Here is a 27,974-nt window from a genome sequence, read left to right as displayed (position 1 = left end):
AAAGTTATGTACTTGCTTAATCTTGTGTGCAAAATTTGGCAGCATCAAAGCTAGCACTAAATTGCATCTTATAGCAAGGTGCTGTCACTTTTTAAACCACAGGTATAAAAAGGTATAAGAGCAGCATTTTTTGTGGTATCTTTTATACAGTTGCTCCAAGAGTCAAATGAGTTGTTGAACAAGTGTTTGGACATCACATTCCCTTCCTCAAGTCTAAGATGCAGATGTGGGCTGAATTAAATAGCAGACAACTCTGTAAATGCAAACCAGCATTTGCATTAGCCACTGCCATGAGCTGCTCATCCCCTGCATTGTTTTCCTCCTGTTCCAATCCAATCCCATCCCTGCTCTGTGCCCCCTTTCACTTAGTGGACATCACTGAAAGCCATAGCAAATACTAATAGGAAGCAGTCTATTCAGTGGTAAGGGCAAAGAGTAGGAGACTTTAAAGTGACCACATGCCCTCCCTCCCCTATAAACTATTTAACACCCCCTCCCCACAACAAGCAATCCAAGTGCTTCATCTGCCAGATCCTGCTAGTCTGCCATGGATTTCTGATCCCTTCTCTAGACTTCTCATTTATGCAAAAAAACAAGCGTGAAAGTTCTTAAGCTCTGTTTTTCTACTTTAAAAAAAAAAAGGCAAAATACTTAATTTTCCTGGACATGGTGGCAGGCACTGCAAGGGGGAGGGGAACTCCTTTAACCAGATGATATATTGACCGCAGCTTCAGTTGAGCCTTCCCCTGACAACGTTAATGTTTTGGGCAGTTTATAACTGCTCTTCCTGCTTCTCATGCACTTGCCATTAGTGTCAGGAGTCTGAATGCTGCTGGTGGAAACTAAAGCAAATGGCATGAAAAGCAGGACTTGTTCAGCTAATTCAAGCAATCAAGTAGCTCAAGTTTTAATATTTAGAAAAGAAGTGCTTCCTTCCCAACTTGGCCTGTAGGTTCTTACCCACTCCTATTCAGAAGCAAGAACAAAACTACTAATAATTTTGTCTCAAATCATATCATAATTGTGACGAGATGGACATCCCAACTTGTGTTTCTGCAGTAAAATAAACCAATAAAAACTCTACCCTGGCTCACTGTAGCTACAGGCTTCATCCTACTGGTTTCTTTTGTGCATGTTTTATTTGTGAAATGCTACACAAGATACGGCTTTCTGTAAACTGAATGCTAGAGATGGATGTAGGTGCCAGCTTTGGCCATTTTCAAGGGGACTAGGTGAAGCTGCAGAAACATGGCTAAAGCAGAAGGCCCCCAAGCTGGTTTCTGAGCAACTGCAGAGTGAATCCCTTTACAGACATTACAATCGGGAATAAGATCATTATAAAACAGATAATCCAAATATAGTATATTGCAGTTTTAGCTTCAAGATATTATTTGCAATGATCACTCTGCAACCAAATGTCTTAGATGTAGTTTTATTATAGTAGATAGTTGTGTTGTCTTAAATAAGCATGGGTAGTGAAGACCATCAACTATGGTGAAAAAAAAGTTGCAACTTTCCATGGCACCAGTCTACATGCCACCCTCCTCTGCACAGTCTCCCCAGCCAGAATTACTAAGAATTGCTATTGTGCTCTTACAGGTAGTCCAATAAACATTAGGATAAGGGTTTATTATTTGTGTTTTGGGCTGGGCTGTAAGCAATAACAAAATGGGGCTGTAGCCTTGGCCCTTGCCTCTTATCAGTAGCCAAGTATATCAGTTTACCTGTGACTCAAGTAGTAAAGTTCGGTCAATTTTGACTAAACTCCCACATCTACCACATGTTTTGCTTCTAGCCCAAGTCAGTTATGTTCCTTGACACTTAGAGTCTTAGCCAGGAGCACAGAATCATGTTCCTCCTAAGCTTTCATTTACAAGACTTTGGACTTCCGTTACACAGAAAGGCCTGCAAATAAGACACTTGCGTGCAGTTCATCTTATCTTGTTTGATATTTCTGCTAATCTTCACACAACACTCCCCCAGTTGCTGATTATAGCTCCTTTGTGTGCCACAAGCCCCAGCCCCAAATGCAAACCCTCAGTCTTCACTACTGCCACCACCCCCTAGTGTATTTAGATTTTGTCACCACAAAAAATCTTTGATAATTTTCAGAATGTCATGTGGAGCAATCTAAGATGAATTAAGATCAGTGCAATTCTATTTCATTGATACTTATTTGATTTAATCATAAACCCTTCACTTTACAAACACAAGCAAAGCTGCCACAGAATTCCAGTTCAAGCTGCCTGTTAGATAGATAGGGCCTCATCTTCACGTTTGTAACACTGCTTCTTAAGACACCCATGTGAACCTCGTTGCCTTTCTGCTCTACGTACACTGTCAAAGATCACGCGTAATACAAGAGGAAATTAACGCATTCTGATATGGCACTGTAAGCAACCCATTCAGATGTTTCCAGATTTGAAAATTATGATAGATACCACCTTTCAGAGCAACCCCAGTAACCAGGATGAGGAGATAAATGGATTAAGCTTGAAGCAGAGAACAGGGTAAGTCTCTCTTTTCCACTATCCAATCAGTTCATTCTTCCTCTCAACTGCTTGTTTTATTTCTTCCCTTAACTGAAAAAAATCAGATTCTGTACCTGATTATAGTTAAGTTAAAGAATATTTCTACTTGTCTTTGGCTAGTGTTGTACTGTAAACTAAAAAATAATTTGAACTAAATAGCTTTCAGCGACATACATTAAGATACAATCACAAACATTTTAACACTTCACTGGTTGTAAATTCCAACTGGATCAATGTTCTGGAGATGGCAGAGAAAGACAACACTCTACACAAGGAAATTTTGCTTCATGCTTTCAGACAAGTTAAAATAAACATTTAAATGAAGAAAATGACTAAGTTATTTTCACATTTGCCTTCTTCCTGCAATAAGTACCACTTCTGGCATGCAAAGATTGCCTGTGCAGCTAAACTTGGACAGAGAATAGGTAGACTAAGTGTTACTCTATTTGATTACAATTTTACATCCTCTGAACAGGTTACTCAAATTAAAAACAATATTTAATTTAAAAATGACTACTGTACAACAGAAATCATTTATTCACAGTATTCATAGTTAATTCATCCTTATTTACAAAATACTATCCTGAGAATTATTCTATCAAGCTTAGATTTGCACAAAGTATTTCATTTATAATTCCTTAATGTAACACGAGTTACTTAACTGAAATTGAGAAGAAAAAATTAAAAATGTACAGGAACAGTACAGCAAAGGGAATTTCTGAGACACAAATGCTGTCAAGTTTCTTGTTGTGGTTCTGGATGTTCTGTAGCTGGTGCATTTAATTGATGAGTTAAGCCAGAAGTCAGCTCGTTTCTATTTTCAAGTGGAAGAGATGGAGGTGAAAAAAATCCGGCTCTCTGTGGTGGGTATTGAGAAAAAGGCCTTGGTGGAAATGGACTTCTCACTGTTTAAAGATTTATGAAGTGCTGTTTAGCTAGTAACGTTGTCTTCAACACAGGAAAAATACACCCAGCAGACCTAATAGTCGTGGAGATACTTTTACCCTATCCCAATCAGCAATTCTTAGCAGTGACACTACTTTAGACACAGGCTACTATTAAGCTGTAACAAAGACACCACCAGAAAAATTTAGGCTTGCACTAGTTGTTAAATTTCTGATTGCTACCTCTCAGGTTTCTAGGGGGAGGGGAGAACAAAAACAGTGAAACCACTCAATGGTAGCCTGTTAAAGCTGTTGACATGTTAAATTAAAAGGCATGATAGGATCTGCTGCACAATCCCAACAATCGTGCCTCCTACTATGCCACACATGCAGGCCAGGAAGTGCGATTTTGGGATCAGATCCCAATCGTGCCATACTGCTTGTGTAGGAGGAGTCCAGAATTGGGAAGACAGGTTCCTCTGCATTGGCAAGTACCAAGCTCAGCTCCCCTGCACTCCCACAGTGTGAGCCCTGGTCACAGCCAAGGGCTCTAATGTGCTCCTGAGGCTGGGAGCCCTGATCAGGGGAAAGGGGCACAGAGGGGGCAGATCAAGGCCTCCGTGGCTGGGGCAGGGGCTGCCCAGGCAGGGCAGGGCATAGCAGGGCAGCAGACAGAGCCATGGGCAGCTCATCGGGGGGGTAGCTTCCACTGTTGCATGCACCCCCAGGAGAGGCATGGAGGACATGTGCTCCCCAGATCTATGCACAGGGCAGGCTGCCTGTGTGGACCAGGGCCCACTGGCTGTACAAGCCTCTTCCCGGGGGGGAAAGACGACGACACACGGACAAGGCCAGGGGCTATAGCAAATTTTGAGGGGGGCATCCCCCATAGCCACCCTCCCAGTGCTGCCACCGCCTGCCCAGCCCCTTCCTGCTGGAAAGAGGCCAGCAAAGTCCTCTCTTCCTGAGCCTGTAGAAAGCAGCTCACCCTCACCCTGTGCACAAATCCAGGGGTGTGTGCAGCAGTGGGAGCCCCTCATCCCTGAACAAGCCACCCAAGGCTCCATCCCACGCCCCGCCCTACCCCAGCCCCACTCCCTCCCTCACCGCAGTGGCCTTGATCTGCATCCCCCCATGCCCCTTCACGCCCCACCCCCAACAAACTTACTGGCCAGATGCTGGTCTCCAATCTGCCAGGCTGCATATCGGCAATTGGATCAGTATCAGCCAATATGGCTGGTTAATAATCGGCCATCAGTATTGGCCAAAAAAATCTTTATTGGTGCACCCCTACTTAAAAGACTTAACCAGTTAATCACATCTTAAGTGTAGCATGCATCAGAGGCCTAAGTATTTCAATGAAGGAAGGCTAATGTAACTGTGCATACACCACTGTCATCTCAAAGTAGCATGTGCTTGAGAGCCAACACCTCCAGTGGTAGAGGTTTGTGATCCTGAAATAAACACTGAGATTTTACCCACTGGGGCTCTTTGTGAGGTATAAGTAATGATGTCTGTTTGCAAACATTAATGTGTTATCGTATACGACTTCAGCATTTTATATGAAAAGATCCATACAAGACCTTTTATAAAACAGATTAAATGGGTGTTTAACCATGTTCACTGATGGACATTAATTAAAACGTAACTTAAAACCTAAGCCAACAAGCCATTGGAGTCTTATGAAATATCTCACTTGTCATATGTGATAAGTGAATCCTCCTCTTCTCATTAGAAGTTACACTGCACTAATCTTTGGTACTATTCTCTTGTCCCTCTGACCTAGCCACATTGAAAGGTCTGCCCAACATCTGACAGTTTTAAGATGCACCAGTACATTTGATACTGGTGACCCTAGGGTTGTATTGCCTCTTGTGAAACCTGGCTTGAAATAAATGGAATCACTTGGGCATCCAGAGATGGCATCTTGAGCACAGATGTTTCTGTCATAAGAGCTGGTTGTGCCAGTTCTACAGCTGTTGGGGAGCAGGACTCCACTACAGAATGTGGCCTGTTCTCATAACAGATTGACAAAGAACAAGCAATTTTACAATTACACATGCATTGTGCAAATGCAGTGGGATGTGCTTAGGATGAAGCTTTGACCTTGATAGTATTTTCTATCAAACACCAGGTATTGTAACTCAGCCCCTTCATGCTATTTTGATTTTTTAAGAGGAACAGGTGTATTCAGATAAGCAAGATCATACTGAAGGAGAACTGAAATTACTCCATCGCATCTCAGAAAAAATTATACAAAGGTAGGGCAGTAATTTTAGTGATCTTAAAAATTAGCTGAAAATAACTACTAACAAAGAAGTGACATACTTGCCAATGGAGGCCGAGGTAGACCAGCAAAATCCCTCATTGGAAAATATTCACGTGGTCCATAAATGCCACCAGGAGGTGGAGGAGGAGGGGGGAAGGGAGGTCCTCGTCTTATAAAAGGCCCTCTAGGATCCACTGGTATCAGAGGAGCTCTGATTTGAGGGATGGGTGGGACAGCAAACCCTGATCCAGCTGCTTCACTTTCAGATGCGAGCGACTGATTAGACACATTTAGTAAATTCTACAGAAAACAGAAACTGGTAAATTAGTTTTGTGAAAGAACAAAAAGTCCTCTGTACATTGAGGTCCACACTCACAAGGGGGAGATCCAAGTCCACATCATGACTGAGTTAGGCGCTCCAGATTCTATACCTGGCTCTGCTAAGGAGGAAAACAGTCAAAGAAATAAAAGCAGGAACTATCCAAACACATCAAGTCACCTTGCTCACTGCCCAGGTACATTGTATCCCTTTTCCCGAATCCTTTGGGTTGAGTTTTTCAGGGGGTAAATTTAATAGAGACAGAGAATGTCTTGGCTTACTTATTTCAATACAGGCAGTCCTTGACTTACAACATTTTGAGTTATGTTTCACACTCACAATGTTTATAAATTGACACCGTGTTTCAACTTTGATGTCAGTTTCAATTTTACAACATTTGATCCAACGCAATGCCACACCAGCGAACAAGTTTGCTGTGTTGCCCATCTCCCTGGAGAACATCTGTCCAAACTTCCTTGGACACTTTCTTTAAGAAAGCAGACAAGACTCCAGAAAAACCTGCAGCCAAGACTCCTGAGAAGACTAAAGCCAAGAACCCTTCAAAGAGTCCAACTAGGAGCCCTTCAAAAAGTCCAGCAAAGTCACCTCAAAGAAACCCTTCCAAATCAATATGATTGCTATTTAAAATATACATACATTAACGTAGCTATATTACTCATCTATAATTGACCGAGTACAAAATTCTAGGTTATTTTTGGTGAAAATAGGGTATCAAGCCTTGGTTGAGGAACCAACCAATCCCCCATTTATAACACTATTTCCTATGGGAAAATCAGTTCCAAGTTACGTTTCAACTTAAGACGCAGTTTTCAGGAGCCAATTGTGTTGTAAGTCCGAGGACTGCCTGTACATACGTTGTGGACACTATCAGTCTATACACAACAGCTTACTAAAACAGCCAGACTTTGGAAAACACAACATTAACTACAAATTACAACAGCTCATCAAACTGTATATACACAGAAAAACTTACCTTAAAATATGTTAAAGAACAAACGTGCTTAGAAATCTCTTCTCGCAAGGAAAGGGATCAGTGAAAATAAGTTTTCTAAATCTTTTTGATCTGCTACTTACACTCAGGTTGGGATGGTCTTTTGTTCCATTTCCACTTGACTCCATTCTTGAACTGTTTTCAGAAGATGCCTGCCCATCTGTACAGCAAATGAACAAGTAAATCAGCACCGTGTTTTTCTGCTATATTTTTGCTGCATGAGAAAAAAAAAACCTTACTGCAAATACATTTTTAAAAAACAGGAAATTGTCTAATGATGTACACCACTGTATCTGACATCTTGTCTGGTAACTGGTCTGGTCTATGTTTCATGAAGTTTCATGAAGCTGCCATAAATCGTTACAGATAACACAAATAATGGATGGAATTCCTTCTCCAGAATGGTTATGACCCCTGCTGCACTTTAAATTCTGTATGGCCAAGCAAGTCTTTACTCTCCTGATCAGTGGTTGTCAACTGGGGGTACGTGTACCCCTAGGGGCACTTAAAAAGGTCATGGGGGGCTCCCGCTGCTGCATGTACCCTGGCAGAGGCCTGGGGAGCATGTCTGTCTCCCCAAATCTCTGCGTGGGGCTGAGGCGGCTGCCACTGTATGCTGGGCTTTGTGCACTGCTGCAGCAGCTCTGGGAGCAGCGCGACACCACATGCCTGCTGTCACCAGGTTGTGCTGTGCCCCCTGCCCGCCTGACAGTGGGACACATGTGGCATCACACCACTCCTAGGGCAGCTGCAGTGGCATGCAAAGCGCAGTGTGCAGCGGCAGCCACCTCCATCCCACACACTGATCAGGAGGGCACATGCCCCCTGGACCTCCCCCAGGGACCGTGCAGTGGCGAGAGCTGCCCCCACAACCCTGGACAAACTGCCCAGGCTCCGATTATCCCATGACCTGCCCAGCCAGGGCCCCATTCACCCCAGCCGCTGCCCCTGTCTGAGCTCCACTCCCTCCCTCACCACAGGGGCCTTGATCTGCACCCCCCATGGCCCTTTCCCTTCCCCAACAGATTTACCTGCTGGGGCATGGGGGGGTGCATGCATGTGCTCAACCCCCCCTCCCCCCATAATTTTAATATAAAGGAGTACATGAGCTGAAACTGAGACAGAAGGGGTACACTTGTTAAAAAAGGTTGAAAACCTCTGCTCCTGATTTTGCTGTTTCTGTTCCTTTCTTCCTAGGAACACATTTAGTACAGACCATCTAACCCACTAAGCTTTGCTGTGGTCTGTCCTACTTCAGGGTGAAGACCTCCTTCAAAGATGGCTGCTGTAACAGACATGGCTGTCAACAATTTCAGAAACAACCACAGAGACAGACAGTGTCCCTCTTTTGGATCAAATCCTGGGTCAGGATTAAGGAAGAGTAGTACAACTTTCCCCATACTCTCTTCTTGTTACTTGTGCTGTATCTGTTTTTCAAATGCAGAGATACATTTGATCTCCAGTCTGAAACTGGCACTCTCTCTAAGAAGCGAAGTCCTCTTAGAGGAAAGAGAGGAGAGGGATTTGAAAGAAAACCAGTACAATTCATAGATTCATAGATGTTAGGGTCGGAAGGGACCTCAATAGATCATCGAGTCCGACCCCCTGCATAAGCAGGAAAGAGTGCTGGGTCTAGATGACCCCAGCTAGATGCTCATCTAACCTCCACTTGAAGACCCCCAGGGTAGGGGAGAGCACCACCTCCCTTGGGAGCCCGTTCCAGACCTTGGCCACTCGAACTGTGAAGAAGTTCTTCCTAATGTCCAATCTAAATCTGCTCTCTGCTAGCTTGTGGCCATTGTTTCTTGTAACCCCCGGGGGCGCCTTGGTGAATAAATACTCACCAATTCCCTTCTGTGCCCCCGTGATGAACTTAAAGGCAGCCACAAGGTCGCCTCTCAACCTTCTCTTGCAGAGGCTGAAAAGGTCCAGTTTCTCTAGTCTCTCCTCATAGGGCTTGGTCTGCAGGCCCTTGACCATACGAGTTGCCCTTCTCTAACCACACTTTATCATGCATCAGTAGATGCTTGACAAATAGAGCCAAGGAGGTGATACTTCCCCTTCATGTGGCATTGGTCAGACCACAATTGGAGTACTGCATCCAGTATTGGATGCCGTACTTTAAGAAGGATGTGGATAACCTTGAGAGGGTCCAGAGGAGGGCCACTTGTATGGTTAAGGGTTTGCAGGCCAAGCCCTATGAGGAGAAGACTAAGGGACCTGGATCTCTTCAGCCTCCGCAAGAGAAGACTGAGAGGTGATCTTATGGCCGCCTACAAGTTCATTAGTGGGGGCGCAACAAAGAACTGGAAATGCTCTATTCTGCAGATGTATCTCTTGCGATAACAAGGAACTATGGTCACAAACTGACAGAGGGTAGATTTAGGTTGGCCATCAGGAAGAACTTCTTCACAGTAAGGGTGGCCAGAATTTGGAATGGGCTCCCAAGGGAGGTGGTGCTCTCCTTTACTTTGGGGGTCTTTAAGAGAAGGCTGAATAGGCATCTGGCTGGGGTCATCTGACCCCAGCACTCCTTCCTGCCCAGGGCAGGGGGTTGGACTCGATGATCTGTTGAGGTTCCTTCCGACCCCAACATCTATGAATCTATGAAATATACAAGGACATGGAAAATAGGAAGTACTCTGAAAAGGCAAGGCCTACATGTCTCAAAGCTGAGCACCCAAAATTAGGGGACACTTAGCAATATATCCAAAGGACTGACTTCTCCATTAGAAACCGATTCCTTGAGGATCTGGCTCCATGATTTTTCCATAATATCACAGTAAGATCTGTCACTGAATAACATGATGGAACCAGATTAAAGTAATCCCTACCTGGTTTATCAAAAGGCTGCAAGTTATAGCTCCGTAGTTCTGCTGGTCCAGAAAGTCTTCCAGAGTTTGGGGGACTAGAATAAAATCGCTCTGGTCTCCGAGGAGGAAGAGCTGGATCATTATACGGCTGACCTACCATTCAATAAATCACAGGAGGTAGTTCAGTGAAGACTCTCAAAGGTATAGGGTCTTTTTCTTTTTGGTTTAAATTACATGCCTACCAGTTTCTCTTTTGGATTTCTTAAATAAACACCCAGATTAACGTATAAAATCAATACAGGGAAATGGTCTTGAAATACGAAACTCAACCATGCAGGTACAATCCTAACAATTTACACCTGGAAGCTAGAGACATCAAATTCTATCATATATACACATTGTTTATAGCAGGGCTGTCAAACTCAAATGAGCTGGTCAACTGGATCCAGGCTGCAGGATTTCTTGCAAGCCAGATGACCCACCTCCAGGTCTGGACCAGGGGACTTCTCAGCACAGTTCCCAGAGCTGTTGTGCTGCCACAGCCTGTGGCACAGGCCTTAATGCCACTGCAACTCACCACCCGACTCTGCTGCCAATTTGCATGCAGAACTGGGACTGAAAACTGGAAATTCAGCACAGTGGCACAGAGGCCCGTCAGTGCAGTGGGAGCAGCACTAATCCACCTCACAAGCTAGATCCTGAAGCAATAAAGCAAGTCATTGGGCCAGAAAAAGCCCTGTGGGCCAGATGTTTTAGCATGCTGTAAATCAGGGGTGTCAAACAACACACTCCTAGTATGCAAACTGTAATGGATGGGGCACTGCCAGGGTGCAATGGTTTATTTGCATATGTTAAATAGCTGAATCAAGGTCTATGTTAAAATAATCACCATATAATCTCAAATATATGATGTGCTCAATATAAATGAAGTTTGACTTTTATGACTTTGGCTTTGCTTCTAACTTAGTGTATCCTACTTCATTATGATCACAGTGCTTATATTCAAGTTGTGTCAGCATTGTGCTCTAAAAGGTGATCTGAAGTTTTTTTTAATTCCATTTGAGCCTATTTTTACTTGACAACGTACACCAGACTTGTCCAACATGCAGCCCGCCAAGCCGTTTTATCTGGCCCGTGGTGACAGCAGAGCGCGGAGCCGCCACAGCGGCAGGGCCGCCACAGAGCGCAGAGCCATGGCAGTGGAGCCACGGTGGTGGAGGCTGCACCGGCGCCACCACAGAGTGAGCAGCCACGGCAACAGACCACAGATCAGCAGCAGAGCGCAGAGCCACAGCGGGGCAGCAGCAAGGCAGGCCTGTGGGCCCCAGCTGGCAGCGAGGGGAGGGGAGCTGCTTACCCCTGTGGGGCTCGGCTCATCAGTGAGCCGGGTCCTGCCGCAGCTGCCCCAGCCACGCCTGATTGGACAAGCTGGGGATGGGCTCCGCCCCTTGCCCCTGGCATGTGGCTGGGGGAGCTGCAGCATGGCCTGCACCCTGCCCACGTGTGGTGGTTGGAGGCACGGGGTAAGTTCCCGTGCAGAGCTGGGGGCACCTCGGGGCCGGGCCGGGCCGGATGGAGGAAGGGGTAAGTTCCCGTGCAAAGCTGGGGGCACCTCGGGGCCAGGCCAGGGCAGACGGAGGCACAAGATAAGTTCCCGTGCAGAGCAAACCCATTTCATTGTCACTTCCTGCAACTTCACTGGTGTCAAAGGTCACGTGACATCACTTCCTGATGTGATGTCACTTCCTGTGAGGTCTTTGAATATGGCTCACCAGCCCACTGGGTGGTAAAAAGTTTGTGATCCGGCCCCACATTCAAAAAGGTTGGACACCCCTGATGTACGTAGATACTCTGGAAGAGTGCATTTTTTTCTCCTCACTTGCTTTTTAAACATGAAAATGTCTATTTGGTGGTTGCAGATTTTCCCAAAGAGTGAGAGTGGAGTCTGGGGGAAAAGTTCATTGTTCCCATTAAATGCATTAGTTGAAAAAGAAAAGGTGACTCAATCTTTAACAAAGCCCTTCTTTAATGCAAAAAGGAAATAACTGAGGTTAGCAGGCAACATAAGAACTAACACCAAAAATGTTGTCAGCAGTTCAGATAACCCTTTTACATCATAGACAATGTGCTTTTAGAAAAAGAGCTTATTATATTTTACATTGCTACCTGCCTTTATTAAAAAAGCCACTGTGCGCACATTTGCTCCTAGTTCAGTACTAGTACTTTTAGTGATGCCTTTTGGCCTTGTGATGTCATTATTCCACTAGTTCTCCAAGAAGCTTCCAGAGTACACAGGTCTTGAATTTCTAATGCATAAAACAAGCCTGTAATAAAATAACACTCAGAATTTTAACTACAAGCACCCAGTTATTTTATAGACGAATTTTATGTTGAGCACATCATAAAAACACTCTGCTCCAGTATAAAGAGACCCTGTTAAGTGTGGCAGCACACCTTCTAAGATGCATAGAAAACAGAGTCATGTTTCACAAAGGCAGACAGAAAACAGTGGCTATACTTGTTTAAAAAAGATCTAGTATCTGAATAAAAAAAGTCAGTTTCCAGTATCCTTTTCATAACATTTTTTACAAAATACCAGATGGCTCTAGAGATTTATTTACCTGTTGGAGGCAGAATTATCCTGCGATCCCTATCCCATGGAGGTGACAAAGACCCAGTATCTGAAGGCGGTCTATGGGGATCAGACAACCTATCAGAAATCAACTCTCCTCTTTCATTAGCACCTTCATACATGGCTGGATTCCCTGGTCCTCTTGATCCTAATTAAAGAAACAAGAAAGATACCAATTTATCCAAATATTTTAATCATCTACTGCAGGAGTCTTAGATCTGAAAGTGAGAAGGAAAAAAAAAAAAAAATCACACAGAAGTGGAAAAACTTAAAAGATGTGGAGGATGCATAGTTCCAATGGGACTCTCCAGTGAGCAAATTGTCTTTATCCACTACTCAACTGTTCATGTATTCCTGCGTCAGCTCAGGTATCACGTTTACTGGAAGTGTTTAAAAATCTAGGATGATTTTGGGATGGGGTAGAGGAATATAAGCTTAATTGAACAAAAGTATGTTCAGTATGTCACCTCTTATTTAAAAAGCAGCTTATTATAATCCTCATTATGCTGATTGAAGAAACCGGCACATTTCTAGTAAATCTTCCCCTCAATGTCAGCCTGTTTAAAGTGACACTGTCACATTAAAAGATTAAATGAACTTTGAAAAACCTCACTAAATATTTTAAACTGCTATTCTGACAATGAATACCCTCATTGTATGAAAAGCCCCCAAAAGGGATAGGAGCAGTAACAAGAGTTTCCTTGTTTAGAAAAAAAAAGGAATTTTAAATGCAATAAGACCACCAAAAAATCAGAAATGGATTTCAGGGGCAACACCTGAAGCTATTCTAATAACTTTGTTTTAAACTGACTTAAAATTAAGTTATGGTTTTCTTTAAAGTGTAATTTGCTCTGAAAAAGGGCATAGACTCCATAATGCCTTTTTCACTCCAGTAGTTTTTCCCAATTTTCAACATTTCAAATTGAGTCTAGAATAGAGCAAAGTTTGACTTTCATTTCTTGCATAAAACAGAAAAGAGAACAAAAGCCATTAAAGCAATTAAAGGTTAGTTAACAATTTTGTTAACAAGCTATTTCTTCTCCTATAGCTAGACCGCTGTGCAAATAAAAGGTAGATATTTATTTTTGTCACTGAAATAAGCAAATGTGACTATGAATATACAGTCACAGTACAGTTGCACTTTTAAGTCTGCTTGTATAAACTTTCTTTTCTCCTCTCCAGAATCAGCCATATTACTTAAGCCACTATTAATAGGTTTAAAGAAAAAACATTCAGTAGTTAAGTCTGACATCTTATTTAAGACAAGTCTGAAGATGGTTTTTAACACAAAGCTATATATAAAATTAATTACCTCAACTATATGCCGTATTTATATAATTATATATTGTTAATTAAGAGATCATATTGTAAATTAATAGTTAAAATTGAAATTTCAAACTGTCCTCTACATTTTTTTGACTTCTTAGAACGTGATTTGCTAATTTTAAATGAGTTAATGAACAATATTGGTCTTTAAGAAAAGTTTTGTAATATTAAGTTTAATCATTCAGATTTCTCATCTTGCTTCATTTTACTTGTCTTGACGAACAAGAACCTCAACCATGCCTAAATTAGGGGTACAGATAGTCCTCGACTTACAACATTTTCGAATTATGTTTTACATTGCAATGTTTATAAACTGACATCCTGTTTCAGCTTTCCAACGCTTGATCTGACACCACACCAGCAAACAAGTTGGCTGCGTTGCTCATCTCCCCGGAGGACATCTGTCCAAACTTCCTTGGACACTTCCTTTAAGAAACCAGACAAGACTCCAAAAAACTTACAGCCAAGACTCCTGAGAAGACTCCAGCCAAGAACCCTTCAAAAAGTCCAGCAAAGTCACCTTAAAGAAGCCCTTCCAAATCAATATGATTGCTATTTACAATATAAATACATTAATGTAGCTATATTACTCATCTATAATTTATCGAGTACAAAATTGTGGGTTATTTTTGGTGAAAACAGGGTATCGGGACTTGGTTCAGAAACCAACCCCCCACTTACAACATTGTTTCCTATGGGAAAATCAGTTCCAAGTTACAACATTTCAACTTAAGATGCAGTTTTCAGGAACCAATTGTGTCGTAAGTCTGAGGACTGCCTATATGCCCTTATTCACAGGCAAAAATAATTGATTAAGGGCCAGACATACCCAAGATACAAATAATTGGAGCTAAGGGCAGGAAAAAGTAGCCCAGGCTCATTAAATAGCACTTGCCCAAAACAACTTCATTTTACCTCCATTTCTCTTCTAGATGGAAAAGAGTTTTAAATTCCCTTAACCACATCCCTCTGGAAGATATGGAGAAAGCAAGAGCCAGAGTTCTCTTGCTCACCTGCCTTTCCTTCTTCTCTCCTTCATCCTTGGGATGGAGCTATCCCCTTGTACTACAACTACAGCAGATTTGGACCAAGATGAGGGAAGGTCCCCTATATTTCAGACCCCACTTGAAACCAATTTCTCACAAGACACCATAGGTCCTTTTATCATTCTTTTGGAATGCAGGAGCTCCTTCCTCAACAAGCTATAAGTTATTGCTCTTTGAGAAGGCAGTTTCTATCCAAGAAACGAATGATGCAATCACCCAACTTCACTGCTGATCTTCGAATAAATACTGAATAGGAAATTCTACCCCTCGAAAGGGTCTATGCTAAGCACCATTTGTCTGAGAATACCAAAAAAAAATTAAAAACAAAAAGAGACCAAGTTTGGCAGTTCAGTTATCTACAACCAAGTGTTTCCACACAGCAGTGCCAAGGATTAAAGCCACAACTGAATATTCCATTATTGTTGTTGCTATTATGTCTATCAGTGATCAAAAAAATTGTGGGAAAATAAATTTTCAAGTTTATCATGGGAATTTATTTTATACTGAACTGGCTGTCTTACTGCTTTTTTAGGTTACCATCAAGAGAAAAAAAAGAGTGGAATAGATTTGTAATAGAGGAGAGAGAAATCCAGAATAGATACGTTTTCAAATTTAAGAATTGTACCTCTTCCTCCTCCACCTGGAAGTATAGGTGAAAGTCTTAAAGGACCCTCTAACAGTGTTGGAGGGGAAAGAAAAGCTCTTGTTTCAGATGAAGGCCGGCCCATTGGTGAGGGTCCATATGGGGAATGCTCTGGAATAGTTAAAACAAAATACTCAAGTTCACAAAGTCAGTGGTAATAGATTGTACATACAGTGTACTTTTTACTTCAAATTTAAAACTAAATTTTAGTCAGAAGCAAAATGAGTTTTGTGGTGGTATGTTTTAGAATGGACCTACTGTGTGTTATATTCAGTCTGCTTTCAAAGACATTTAAAAATTCTTTTAGACAAAATACCCAGAAAAAAAATGTTGAAATGACTTATACACAATAGATTCTTTTATTTAAAAAGTGCCATTTATATATACAAAATAGCCACCTAAGCTTCCAACAAATATGTATGCACTGTTTTTTTAGGAGAGAAAAAAAAAAAGAGTTGGACTTGATGCTGCATTTAAAAAAAATACTGTACCTCTTCCAAATGGTCTAACTGGAACATCAAGAGCAAAAGGATCTTTCTCTAAAAGCTCAACTTTAAATTCTGTTTCGGTTAGCCTACAAATAAAAACAAAAAATAGCTGGAAAAGTGTATAAGAGTTTATGGGTAATGCATCAGTTTCACTAACATTTCTAGTGAAACAAAAGTCTTCTGGAATTTCATTTCTTAGTGGGTATCAAAGATACTAGACTAGGTAATTACAATTAAGAATAATTGTCACAGATAGTACTAATTATGAATATAATAATTCCTTACAATATTTCTCCTTGCAATTATTTTCACATGTAACCCATGTCAAAAGGCATCTTATAAAAAAACAACAGTACTTAATTTTAAAGTCATGTAATAATCCAGTAACCTATGTTTCTGGTTAATAACATGTACTAACAAGCTCCTGATGTGAAGCTTTTGTTTCTTTTCTGAAAGATCTATTTGATTTTAATATTTTACACAAATAGAACAACCCTAGCTAGGTTCTGGTTTGTGCACTTCTTTCAACAACTGTAATACTATAGTATTCTCTCTGGCAGTACCTATACCAAAGATGGACTCCACTATCTTCCACAAATGTAACAACAGTTTGGAGAGAGGCTGTGACCAACGGTGTAATGTGCAGTTCCTAGCACAATTTCTATCATAATAAGGATAAGAGATCTCTCCTGCTCAGTCTAGGATCTCAACAATTCAGCATGTTCCTGCCCTCTAAAATGTTTCCATTATCACAAAATATTAGACAGGGCAAGCTACATCTTTACAAATCTTTGGAGTCCTCAGTTAAGCATATTAGACTGAAAATTAATTAACTGCCACAACACATTAAGTGATGCGCAATCTGAAAAAATAACTCACATATTTTCAAATGTACTCACACCATATGAAAATGGATTGCATCTGTTTTTATGCTTTCCTCCAGTTCATTTAGAAAGAACAAAAATAGTTCAACATATTTGTTTGGAATCCATACACTACTGTACTTACTTTTGTCTGCTGTGTGCATTTTCTTTTCTTATGTCATTGAGGTGTCTTTCTGCTGCCCGGGCTGTCAGCTTTGGAGGAAGTAAAAAAACCCTACTTATTAAATACCTCACATTTAAAGTACCATTATTTTTTTTAAAGAAAAATGCAAAATGTGCATATACATTAGAACTTCTCAACCAAAACATTGTAAGACTTCTAACTTACCATTCTAAAATGCAGCAACATTGGCTAACATGCACAGGGAAATTCTGATTTAAGCCAAAACTCCTAGGTATTTTACTTGATACCAAGCTCAGAATTAAGTGTCATATATATTATTATAAGTCATTAGCAGCTCCACTACTAGACTTTTTGGATCATATCACAAGAGTGGTGCCATTTTTCTGTGTTTTCCCATGATCACTGTAGTCAATAATTAAACCACATGACCACAGTCTTCTCAGAATCTCATTCTAAAAAGCCACACTCCACATAAGATTTTGCCATCTGAAAAAATAGTGCCACTGAAGAAAGCAGATAAGTAGTGTTATCAGCAATAATGTCCTTATAAAATCTAAACAGGTGTTACAAGTGAAATATAATCTTAAATTGATAGTGAAGGCATTCAATTAAAAATCAGGTCTCAAGTTAATTTTAAAAGAGCAAATAATATGCAGAGTGATACCTGTCTTTTCAATGATAAGACCTGGGAATCTAATGAAAGACCCTCATTAAAATAATTTAAAATTCACCCATGTTTCCAAAAAGTTTCTAAAACAAAGGTGCAGGCAGGATGGACCAAAAGGGTAAGAGGAAGTGGGGATGAAATACTAGGCTTTGGGTCTTTTCTGAAATAAAAAAATATTTGGCTTATCTTACAAAACATCAGATTCTTCTTAGTTACGTGCTCGCACTACTGGCCTCAACAGAATCCATATAAAAGTAGCTCATAGCATAATTTAGCGTCTGGTAGACTGACTCCTAAACAGACCCAGTAGCAGAGAGGTTAGAGCTCCAAGTTAAAATCCACTCAAGACTTGTGCCACAGGTACCCATTTACACTAAGCTGACAATTCTGGCCAGGGAATCAGAAGCTGTTGGACATGACAGCCACATCACTCCCTGTATGCTGTTGACTATAGAAACTAATGTACCTTAACTACACTAAACCTATGGGCAGCAACACTCAGGAAGACCTTGGATCGTGGCTTTGAGACTTAGGTGCTTATGCTAAAGATCGTATACTTTCTTTACATTTTCCTATAACCACTGAAATAAAGTATTATAGCTACGTTTGCTCTGAAGCCACTTTACAGTCTAAGATCAAGAAGCCACTATTTAAAAATTACAGTCCAAAGCCACTGAAAATACCATAGCCTGCATTCCCACAAACTTCAATAGGACTGTATCATGTGCAGATCCTCTGTAGCACTGGAGTATTTATTAAATAGATGTTCATTTTCCGTCTTAAAAAGATAAATAAAAAAAGAACCTTGCAATATTAAGGAAGGGAGCAGAAATCAAGGAAACAAAATGTCCTGCTCAGAACAGGACATAGCATCTTCTACTGTTAGATAAAGTTTAAGATAAGATATAGTACAAGTTAGTAATGCATGAAAATGGCATTGAAGAGGCCCAGAAATGTATTTACAAAACAGAGGACATCTGTAAATTATCATGTCTTACTGTGGTATATTTGCTTCTACAGCAAGTGATTATGCAGCATGTTGCTGGTAAATTTAACCAGACCTGAACTAATGATAGTGTTTTATCTAATAACAGTTTTTGTTAGCAGGTTTCTGAGTGACTCATTATTTCTGAGCGACTCATTATTTCATTATTGTTCATAAAAATACCCATAGAGTTAAACTACTTTGAAAGCTAGTTAGAAGTCTGAGGAACAGTGGAATTTTTTCAGGACTTGTAAACTTACCCAATTATCATGAGCTTTCTTCTCATGTGAAGTAATCTATTAAAAAGAGAGCTTGATTAGGACAATCACAAAGGCCTTGAGCCTATTCCTGCATACATAATACAGAATCTTACACTCTTACAAAAGTTAATATGGTCTCAAAGGTACAACTGAGAAGTTACAAACTAATTAAAAATAATCCCAACCATTTGTTAATCTCTGTCAACTAACTGGAATTATATCAGACTATAGCTGATGATATTACTAAAGTAAAAACCAAAACACAATGGCAGATAATACCACCCCCCACCACAAAAATGTACCTGACTCTGGTAAGAGCGAATGGTTTTTTCTAGCTCTTCTTCAAGATCTTTTGCTCGTTGTCTGTCATGAAAATAAGAAGATTTAGAACACTGTAATAAACATAAGAATAAAAACAATTGCAAATACTTTTGTTAACAGTGAAACTGCTTAAGAGTTTATGCACCAAAATTATTTTGTCATCTAAGAGCAAGGCCTGTCTAAATGGACAATGAAAGGTATACATGTGGGGGGGTATGTTAAATCTTAGACCCAACTGAATGCAAAAGTGACTTAGAACAGTTGGTTTTTATGAGGCCTGCTAAGACCCTCTGGCAGAGATGAAGACCTTCAGTGGTGTACAGTTAGAACAGCCAGTCCTACAACAATACTAATATAATACTATACAACAATACTAATATAATACTATATTTACTGAAACCGAAGACAAGATTTTATTCCCCCGTCAGCGTGGCAAAAAAAAGATGCCTTGTCCTGGATTCAAGTACCACCCCAGGGCAGGCAGCCAACTGCTCAGCTCTGGCTTTGGTCCTGAGCCCCAGGCTGAAGCTTGTTTGGTGAGATAGGGACCCTGTAGCTGGGGGTAGGGAGGAAGAAAAGAACCAGCCGCCTGCCTCCCCACACCTTCTCCCCAGTTCATGCCTGTGCCTTTCACTCCTACACTCTGTTCCCCTCCTCCCAGCTGCCCCCTCTCCCCTTATATTCTGCTCCAACTCCAGTCTTTCCAGCCCCCACCAGACTGCTGGTGCTTTTCCCTGGCTAGGCTTGGCTGGCCATGGTTCTGCTGGAGCCAGAGCAGAGCTACTGCAGCAGAAGGTAAGGAGGAGGCATGCTACAAGGGGAAACAGGAGGTGGGGAGGCAAGGAGCAGTGGCACAGGCATAGGGTTCAAGAGGGAGCCACCTACAGAAGGGAGCAGGGGGTGTGGGGACAGAGGGGCAGGGACAGGTGGACATGGGGAAAGGGAAGCAAGGGACAGTGGTTTGACCTCATCCCCCACCACTGCTTTACCTGCCACAGCTGTGGGAGGGACAAATTTAAGATGACCTTCCTACTAATTAGATTCTAACCATGGAAAATTATAACAACTTTATAATTTCCCATGTATATAATCTAATTACTGGGGAGGGGGTGTTCTTAAATGCCAAGTTGTCTTACATTTGTTTAAATATGGTAGCTGCTGTGACTGGAGAATTGTGCACTCCTACTGTTAACTGCCAAAATTGTCACTTGAGGCCGTTGCTGCAAAATGCTCCAGGGGCCAAAATGTGTTCCAGAATCAGAAAAATATAAGAACCAATGCACACCTTTCTTTGCTTCTCCCACCTTCCCACATACATACTCTACAGACCAAGCGTGATGCACACGTCAACCAGACCCATGGAGTGGGCCCAACATGCATACAATTTATTCAATGTTTTACTGTTTCCAGTAATGTCTTAGAAGGTTTAAGACAGCCCTACAGGTTGACACTTGTCCTAACATGAAATGAATAGTTGCTGGTATTCTGAATAAATTGAACTTCCACTTGTTTCATAAGCATGCCAGCAGCACTGTCTGAAGTCCAGTAACCAGGTCAATCAAACTGTTCAGCAAAACCTCCTGAAGAATCAATCATGAAATTGTGCTCAAAACTCCCATTACATTCATATATGCATATATGAAGTTTAAGGAATCACTACACATTTCAGGTACCATTAGAGCAGGGCTAGCAAACCCATCCACCACCTCATTTTGCACACCAAAATGGTGTGACAAGGATCACCTGGTACACTTTGTACCCAGTTATAACATTTAGGTGAAATGGCAAACCATCCAGAGATGGACATCTACAAAACAGAATATTTAAAATACTAAAATGTAATGAAAAAGTTGAATATATCTGTTAATTTTCCAATTTTATTCATTCATATATTTAGTACTTTACTAACAGTGTATATAGCATGCTACATGAAAAAACCCTGTCAAATACCCACGTAACTCATAATTATCAGCCTGTTACAAGAGAACTTGCCAACAGACTTATGTTTGTCTTTTATCTATACTGATATCACATATTGATGGGAAGAATCTGTTTATATAAAAAGGTAGTATATAATTATACAAAGGTTTTGAAGGAATATATTCATTTTCAAGGCACTGTAACTGGAATATTTACCAACTCTCTGTGGTATTTTGTAAACATTACAGCAAAGGAAATCTGTAAATACCTGTAGCTGTTTAGTTCTTCAGCAGCATGATTAATTTTTTCATCTACTTTAGAGAGTTTCTCTTCTTTCTGTAAGCGCTCTCTCTCCTCTACTGTTAATCTCCTTTTAAAAAAAGCCCATACAATATGGTTTGGTTAGGTAAACAAGCAATAGCTATAGCTCTCCAATTATTTTCTCAAAAACAACCTTAAACAACAATGAGAAACACTGTGACCTGTGACATTTTTCATAGTAATAGAAATAGCTTCCTTAGAAAAAACAGTAGTGTGATTAGTTCTTACTTGTTTACACCTAATTTATTAGCCATTCTTCATGAAAAACTTGGAAAATAGTAAGGTCCAAAAGAACAAGGACAAGCAAGACACTTTTCAAGAGCAGAGAATGTTCTGAATAGTAAGCTAAGCAAATTTGCAGTGGTCATTTCTAGTCCTTTCTGTGTTAACATACTGCTTCTGCAAATGATCACAGGTTGGGTTTTTTGTTGTTGTTATTAAAAATAAGAAAGCCTTAGACAAACTCAATCTCTTACCATCCCCACCAAGAACCTTTGAGGCTCTGTGATGGGAACTACCCAAGCATTGGAGAAAGACAAAATCTACATTCCAGCCAACCAGACAACATACTGCAACTCCGCAGAGCATTCACAGTACTAATTCAGCATGTAGGTTATAACAGGAACCGCTGGCCATTCTCCTACACAAATGTTCCTGGTTACTTGGCTGCTTAATGGTGGACATGCTAATGATGACCTAGGTTTTTGCTCAGTCCTGTCTATAAACACCTATTTCTCCCAAGTGGGAGTACACACTGGGTGCATCACTTCCTTCTGTATGTTTTTCTGCCTCCCATCTAACATATTGGGGCTTCCTAGGTCTCTGCTAGAAAGGATAAAGTTCACTGTTAAAAGAGCAGTTGATTGTCCACAAAGTAGAAAGAAAATAACTATTTACATATTTTTGTTGCACACCTGACCAAAGTTTCATCTGATCCTAGGCTCTACTTAAGAGACCATGAACTGAAGGGTGCCTTTTTGTTACTAATTTTTTTTATTTTGAAGTTTAGTGCAAAATGCATTAATTTATGTAGCATAGGCTGTGGAACAGACTCAGTGGATAACTGCTTCAAAATACTAAGGTATTTATGTTTAAATTAGTGGCTATTTATACTTTGACATCTTTTGCTCCATAATATAAACATGTTTTTTTCTAATTGCTTGTTAATTTTTTTTTCTCTGAGAAACATCAATATAGGATTTGAACATTTGTAAAGACATTTTTCTATGACTATTCTATCAACTGATAGCATTAAAACACACAACCAGTTTCTGGAAATGTTTCAAAAGCACTCACATGGCTTAGAAGCCTAATTGACCAATTTTTAAAACATATTTACATGCACTACCTCTCACTCTTCCCCTTGTCTGAAGCCAAGCTTATCCATATATATCACAAACTTTTAAAATGTTATTCTACTTCTACAAATGCTGGTTTTTTGCTTGCCTGGATTTATTTTCAATACGGTAGAAAAACAAAGGTCAGAAGTTTAACAGGCTGAAACAAACTATATGTCACAGAGCACAGACACTTTTGCATGTGAAAAGTTCCTTTGAAAAAGTTAGTAAAAAATTATTTGGGTAGTAAATATACAAAAAAGGTTTACCATCAAAACATCTCGAAGCAGAATTTCCTTTTACCCAGAGCAATTGTAAGACTAATATCATTGCTCTTCCCAATCTATTTTAAATTCCTAGATTTAAATTATCCAAGTAATTTGTTCAGCTATATACCAGCTTCCTACAAATTCTCCATTTTTATATTTCTACTATACTTTTTATCTGGATTCCTTATGACTTGGTGGCTAATGTAAGCTATGTAATAATTATCTTTCAATATAAGATACCATAATATTCACTGATATGGTCCTGAAAAAGACCCAGTAATTTCCCATACAAAAAACTAGAACTCTTGGTTCCAAAATGATCATTTTGGAACCAAAAGTTCTAGTTTTCTGTATGTCTTTTTGTCTCAGACCAACACAGCTACCAAATACACCTCAGTAATTTCCCAAATTTCCCTTAATCTTTCATTAACACATTAATGTAAAAACATAGTGGTGCCTATACCTGTGAAGTTTCATTTCATTTTCTTGATATAACTCTGTCATTACTTTAAGTTTTTGCTGAAGCTTCTGTACTTCACTTTCAAATTGTACATTTTCAGACTGCAAGGAAACTTGTTCACTTTGGAGGTTTTCAATGCGTTCTGTCAAAGTTAGAGACAGCCAGGTATATACAGTGAACAATGAGCATTTTACTAAATTGAAACAATGAAACCATTTTAGAAAGCAATTAAGCATTAAAAGTCCTTGACTTGCAATTTTAAATGACATCAGACCTAGATTTGGGAAACTGGGTAGGAAAATAATTGCTTACAATACACAATCTGTACAAAAACCCAAACTGATAAATACCCAGAGACTGACTAAAGTGGCATTGTGGGTTATAAGATAGGAATCAGAAGTTCTCAATTCTACCCCTAGATTTGCTAGAAACTTGCTTTGGTCTCGATTTGGTTTGACCATTTATCCATTTCACCTTTTATAATAAAAAAGAGGATGGCTGAAAAAGCTGTATTCCTTTAGAGGATGCAATTTTGTGATCCATAATCTAAGTTTTAAATTTTAGTGTTAAAAATCAAATTCTATACCACCACTTCTGGTTGTAAATGTAACCAATTTTAAATTGACAGAGTGATTTCTTCAGAGTAGACAGCCTGAAATAACGGTTTAGATTAGCACTGTCATCCTATTTTTTCAGAGCCTCAAACAATGCTTCTTTTCAGTAAATTCAGGAAACTTCAGTGAAGTTAAGAAGCTGGTTAAATCATATATATCTATATCTATCTGACTTAGTCCATCTGTTTGTCCATAACGCTCCTGGCCCCCCCCAATCATTTTTTATGGGCAATTCACTAGTAATCTAAATAACTGCCCACCACACAACATTTAAATAGGGTTTCCCTTCTGACAGTATTATTTGGGCAACAGACATCTAGTTACCAATACTTTGTATCTAATGCTGCATTTATTTTAAAATATTTTCTTTAAAATGAAGGCTCAGACTTCGTACAAAGGAAAAGATGAATCTGTACTTTCAGAGGCAAGTTATTTTTTTTTAAGAAGAAAGTTATATTCAGCTCAATATAACTGCATGAATGAAACCACATGCTTATTAAGAATGTTTCAAAATTCAAATTAAGGTTTCCTTTTTAAGTCTAACTTTTACAAAACATTTACATTTCTTAAAATATAATTGTTAAATTTGAAGAGATAAAAAGCATACATTTTGAGCAACAACTGTTACATTTCCATAAATAAAATAATTTCTTGCTGTTTTAGCTGCTTTACTTTTTAAGACCAAATTTTGAAAGGGTTAAGGAACTTCAACACAAATTAAATGGATTTCTAACAGAATAATTCTTTTAGTAACAACTTATTATGTTTTTCTCATAAAAATTGACTTAAATGATAACACTGATCAACATAACATCTTCTTTTATTTAAAAAAATAAAAATTACTTTAAAAAACAACATATAAAACATGAAAATTTGATTACCTGCAAGCTCTTCTTTGGCTTTATTTTCATCATCCAGTTTTGAATATACTTGATTTCTTTCTGTTTCCAGGGTTTTTAAACAAGCATTTAACTATAAAAAGTGAAAAGCAAACTGATTGTGAGACCATAGTGGAAGGATAAAGACTATTGGTAGTTGTTTTCATTTTCCAAGTAAATACTCTCTTTAGCATAGCAGTGTATTATGTCTGTAAAATTAAATGTCTAATGCTGAGATATGTAGCTACCTAACGTTTTATTTGTGTCAGACAGGTTCAGGATGGTCCTAAGGCCAATTTAGTTCATTATTTTCATCAGTGACCTGGAAGATGGAACAGAGTGTATCCTCAGCAAGTCTGCAGACACCAGCAAGCTAGGGGGAGTGGTAGATGTACTGGAGGGTAGGGTTTAGATCCAGAGAGACCTCGATAAATTGGACTATTGAACCAAAAGAAATCTTATGTGGTTCATTAAGGACAAGTGCAAAGTCCTGCATGTAGGACAGAACTATCCCATGCACCAGTATAGGCTGGGGACCAACTGGATAAGCAGCAGCTCTGCAGAAAAGGACGTGGGTGTTACAGGGGACAATAAGCTGAATACGAGCCAGTGTGCCCTTATTGTGAAAGTGGCTAATGGCAGACTGGGCTGCATTAGTAGCAGCACTGCCAGCAGATCAAGGGAAGATTATTCTCCTCTATTCAGTGCTGGTGAGGCCACTTCTGGAGTATTGTGTCTAGTTTTGAGCCCCCCATTACAGAAAGAACATGGACAAATTAGAGAGTCCAGCAGAAAAATGATTAGGGGGCTGGGGCACAAAACTTACGATGACAGTCTGAGGAACCGGGTTTGTTTAGTCTGGAGAAGAGAAGACTGAGGGGGGATTTAATAGCAGCTTTCAACTACCTAAAGGCGGGGTGCCAAAGAGGATGGAGCCAGACTGTTTTCAGATAAAAGAACAAGGAGCAGTGGTCTCACATTGCATCATGGGAAGTTTAGGTTAGCTATCAGGAAAAAACCTCTCTCACTAGGAGAGTAGTAAAACACTGGAACAAGGTACTCAGAGAAGCTGTGGACTCTCTGTCCTTGGAGGTTTTTAAGAACTGGCTAGACAAATCTTTGGCTAAGATGATCTAGTTGGGAGTGGTCCTGCTTTGAGCAGGGGGTTCAACTAGATGACCTCCTGATGTCCCTTCCAATCCTAATTTTCTGATTCTAAAAGCAAATGCACATGTTCTAATAATTTAAAAAAAAAAAAAATCAAACTTTTTTCTCAAGTTTAGAAAATGATTTGACAACAGTCTTTTAAAAATGCTGAGATATCACAAACCTTGCTTATACTGTTGCAATGATTCATATGCATTAAATATACTGGTGTGATTACATGCATTTTTTAAAGTTTACTTTATATCTCATTTATTCCCCTTGTTCTTTCCTCTAGTTTTTATCATCAGTACATCGTAACCTTACTACATACCTTAGCAGCGTAGATCAGCTTCTTTACAGTTCTTTTTTGTTGATCATCTGTTTTGAAAGAGGGACATTTCAGTACAATTAGTGAGTCACTGTAATGAGTTTGCAACAGGAATAAATGTTGGCTTCTCAGTTACCAAAATATGTTTGTGTTTTGGTTTTCTTTGTTTTGGTTTTAATATAAAACACTTCCTTTGTTCCCAACCATGCTATCATAGACACTTAGTTTTTTTTCCAGGTGACCACAGATCAGATCAGCAGCAATGCTGGATGCAGTTGGTATTGTATACCAGCACATATTTAAAATGCATTAGCAAGTGGGGTTAAGAAATTCTGCTTCACCATTTAAGAGGTTAATCTATCTACAAGCTTTACTGGAATTTGTTGTCATAATTCACCGAATAATAGTTCATTTTGAAGTGGAAAGCTCTTTTTACTGTACCTAGATGCTCTCCATTTTCTGTTACCCCCTTTGTATCAGTATCCCAGTGACTATCTTCAGTGGCATCATCTTCCCTTATTGCTGAGCTCCAGTCTTTCATCTTCAATAAGCATTCTGTCAGTGACTACATGCGATATGAAAACAACACAAAACAAAAACAGTAAAATATATACTAGCAGTAAGAAAGACTCTGACAATGTGATTGGGACAGTAGTCAAATTTTCTCTCTCCCCTATTCATTTCACATTGATTAAATTAATGTAATTCCTTAGCTAGGATTCTGCATGTCCCATTAAAGGACCTGCCAAAAGGTAAGCCCCAGAGAAGTCTCTACATGTACTTCACAATATCAGAGGAAAGTAGGGCTTGTCCATGGCCATGAGCTCAGACAAGATTGATCCCTCTTTCTGTAGACTGAGCAAGCCTGTATGGCCAGATTCTCTGGAATCCGAAGCACCACTGACAACAAGTGGTTAGTAAAGAGGTAACAGAAAGCATTTATTATAAAAAAAAGCAAACATCAGCATAAGAAATTAGTAACCATATGCTGAGAAAGACAGAAAATAAGAGTAAAGGAAAGTTATTGCAAGAAGCAAGTTCTGAGCAGCCTGAAGCCACCCAGCTGTGCCTATCCAGGTCCTAACAATTAAAGTCAAGCTATATAACCCAAACCACTGTTTTATATATTAACCTACCTTGACTTGACTCTCCTTATTTTTCAAAGCTTCCTCCATATCTGCTTTTGAGGATTCAAACATTTTTGTTTGTTCATTTAGTTCACTAAATCGTTCACCCCACCCTTCAGCTTCTTGTAAAAGCTAAAAAGAGAAGTATACTAGATCAATATGATACTATAATATTAAATGAAAAATCAAGACTAGCACTCAAAATATGTTTTTCAGTCTAACTATTAACAAGCCTACAGATACTATGTACTCACAGGCAACCTATGCTTGAAAGAATGCAACTCTGAGAAGCTTGGAACTAACATCTAGGCAAGAGAACAATATAAAGTTTATTTCAGAGGCAACCATTCTTCAGTTTCCATGAGGCAAT

At 39.8% G+C, this 27,974-nt stretch overlaps 1 protein-coding gene across 5 annotated transcripts in view; it reads right to left on the bottom strand.

The window, feature by feature from the left end:
• Positions 1-1,416: 1,416 nt before the first annotated feature.
• Positions 1,417-27,974, bottom strand: part of MIA2 (MIA SH3 domain ER export factor 2) — a 75,115-nt gene continuing 48,557 nt past the window's right edge. For all 5 annotated transcript variants that reach the window (XM_014611302.3, XM_014611301.3, XM_006268341.4 and 2 more), the window contains 16 exons: positions 27,614-27,736; positions 26,919-27,042; positions 26,481-26,527; positions 25,007-25,097; positions 23,515-23,653; positions 21,393-21,494; positions 19,186-19,246; positions 18,884-18,919; positions 16,972-17,039; positions 15,967-16,049; positions 15,458-15,586; positions 12,450-12,608; positions 9,850-9,981; positions 7,099-7,175; positions 5,744-5,984; positions 1,417-3,436 (listed from right to left, as the gene is read on the bottom strand). In XM_014611302.3, the coding sequence (XP_014466788.1) occupies positions 3,267-3,436; positions 5,744-5,984; positions 7,099-7,175; positions 9,850-9,981; positions 12,450-12,608; positions 15,458-15,586; positions 15,967-16,049; positions 16,972-17,039; positions 18,884-18,919; positions 19,186-19,246; positions 21,393-21,494; positions 23,515-23,653; positions 25,007-25,097; positions 26,481-26,527; positions 26,919-27,042; positions 27,614-27,736 (1,782 nt within the window). In that variant the 3' untranslated portion in view covers positions 1,417-3,266. The remainder of the gene's footprint in view (positions 3,437-5,743; positions 5,985-7,098; positions 7,176-9,849; positions 9,982-12,449; positions 12,609-15,457; positions 15,587-15,966; positions 16,050-16,971; positions 17,040-18,883; positions 18,920-19,185; positions 19,247-21,392; positions 21,495-23,514; positions 23,654-25,006; positions 25,098-26,480; positions 26,528-26,918; positions 27,043-27,613; positions 27,737-27,974) is intronic.

Source organism: Alligator mississippiensis, chromosome 2 (genome assembly GCF_030867095.1).
Source record: "Alligator mississippiensis isolate rAllMis1 chromosome 2, rAllMis1, whole genome shotgun sequence".
Lineage (NCBI taxonomy): Eukaryota > Metazoa > Chordata > Crocodylia > Alligatoridae > Alligator > Alligator mississippiensis.
Note: the sequence above shows the minus strand (reverse complement) of the source record. Positions and strands in the feature narration are given on the sequence as shown.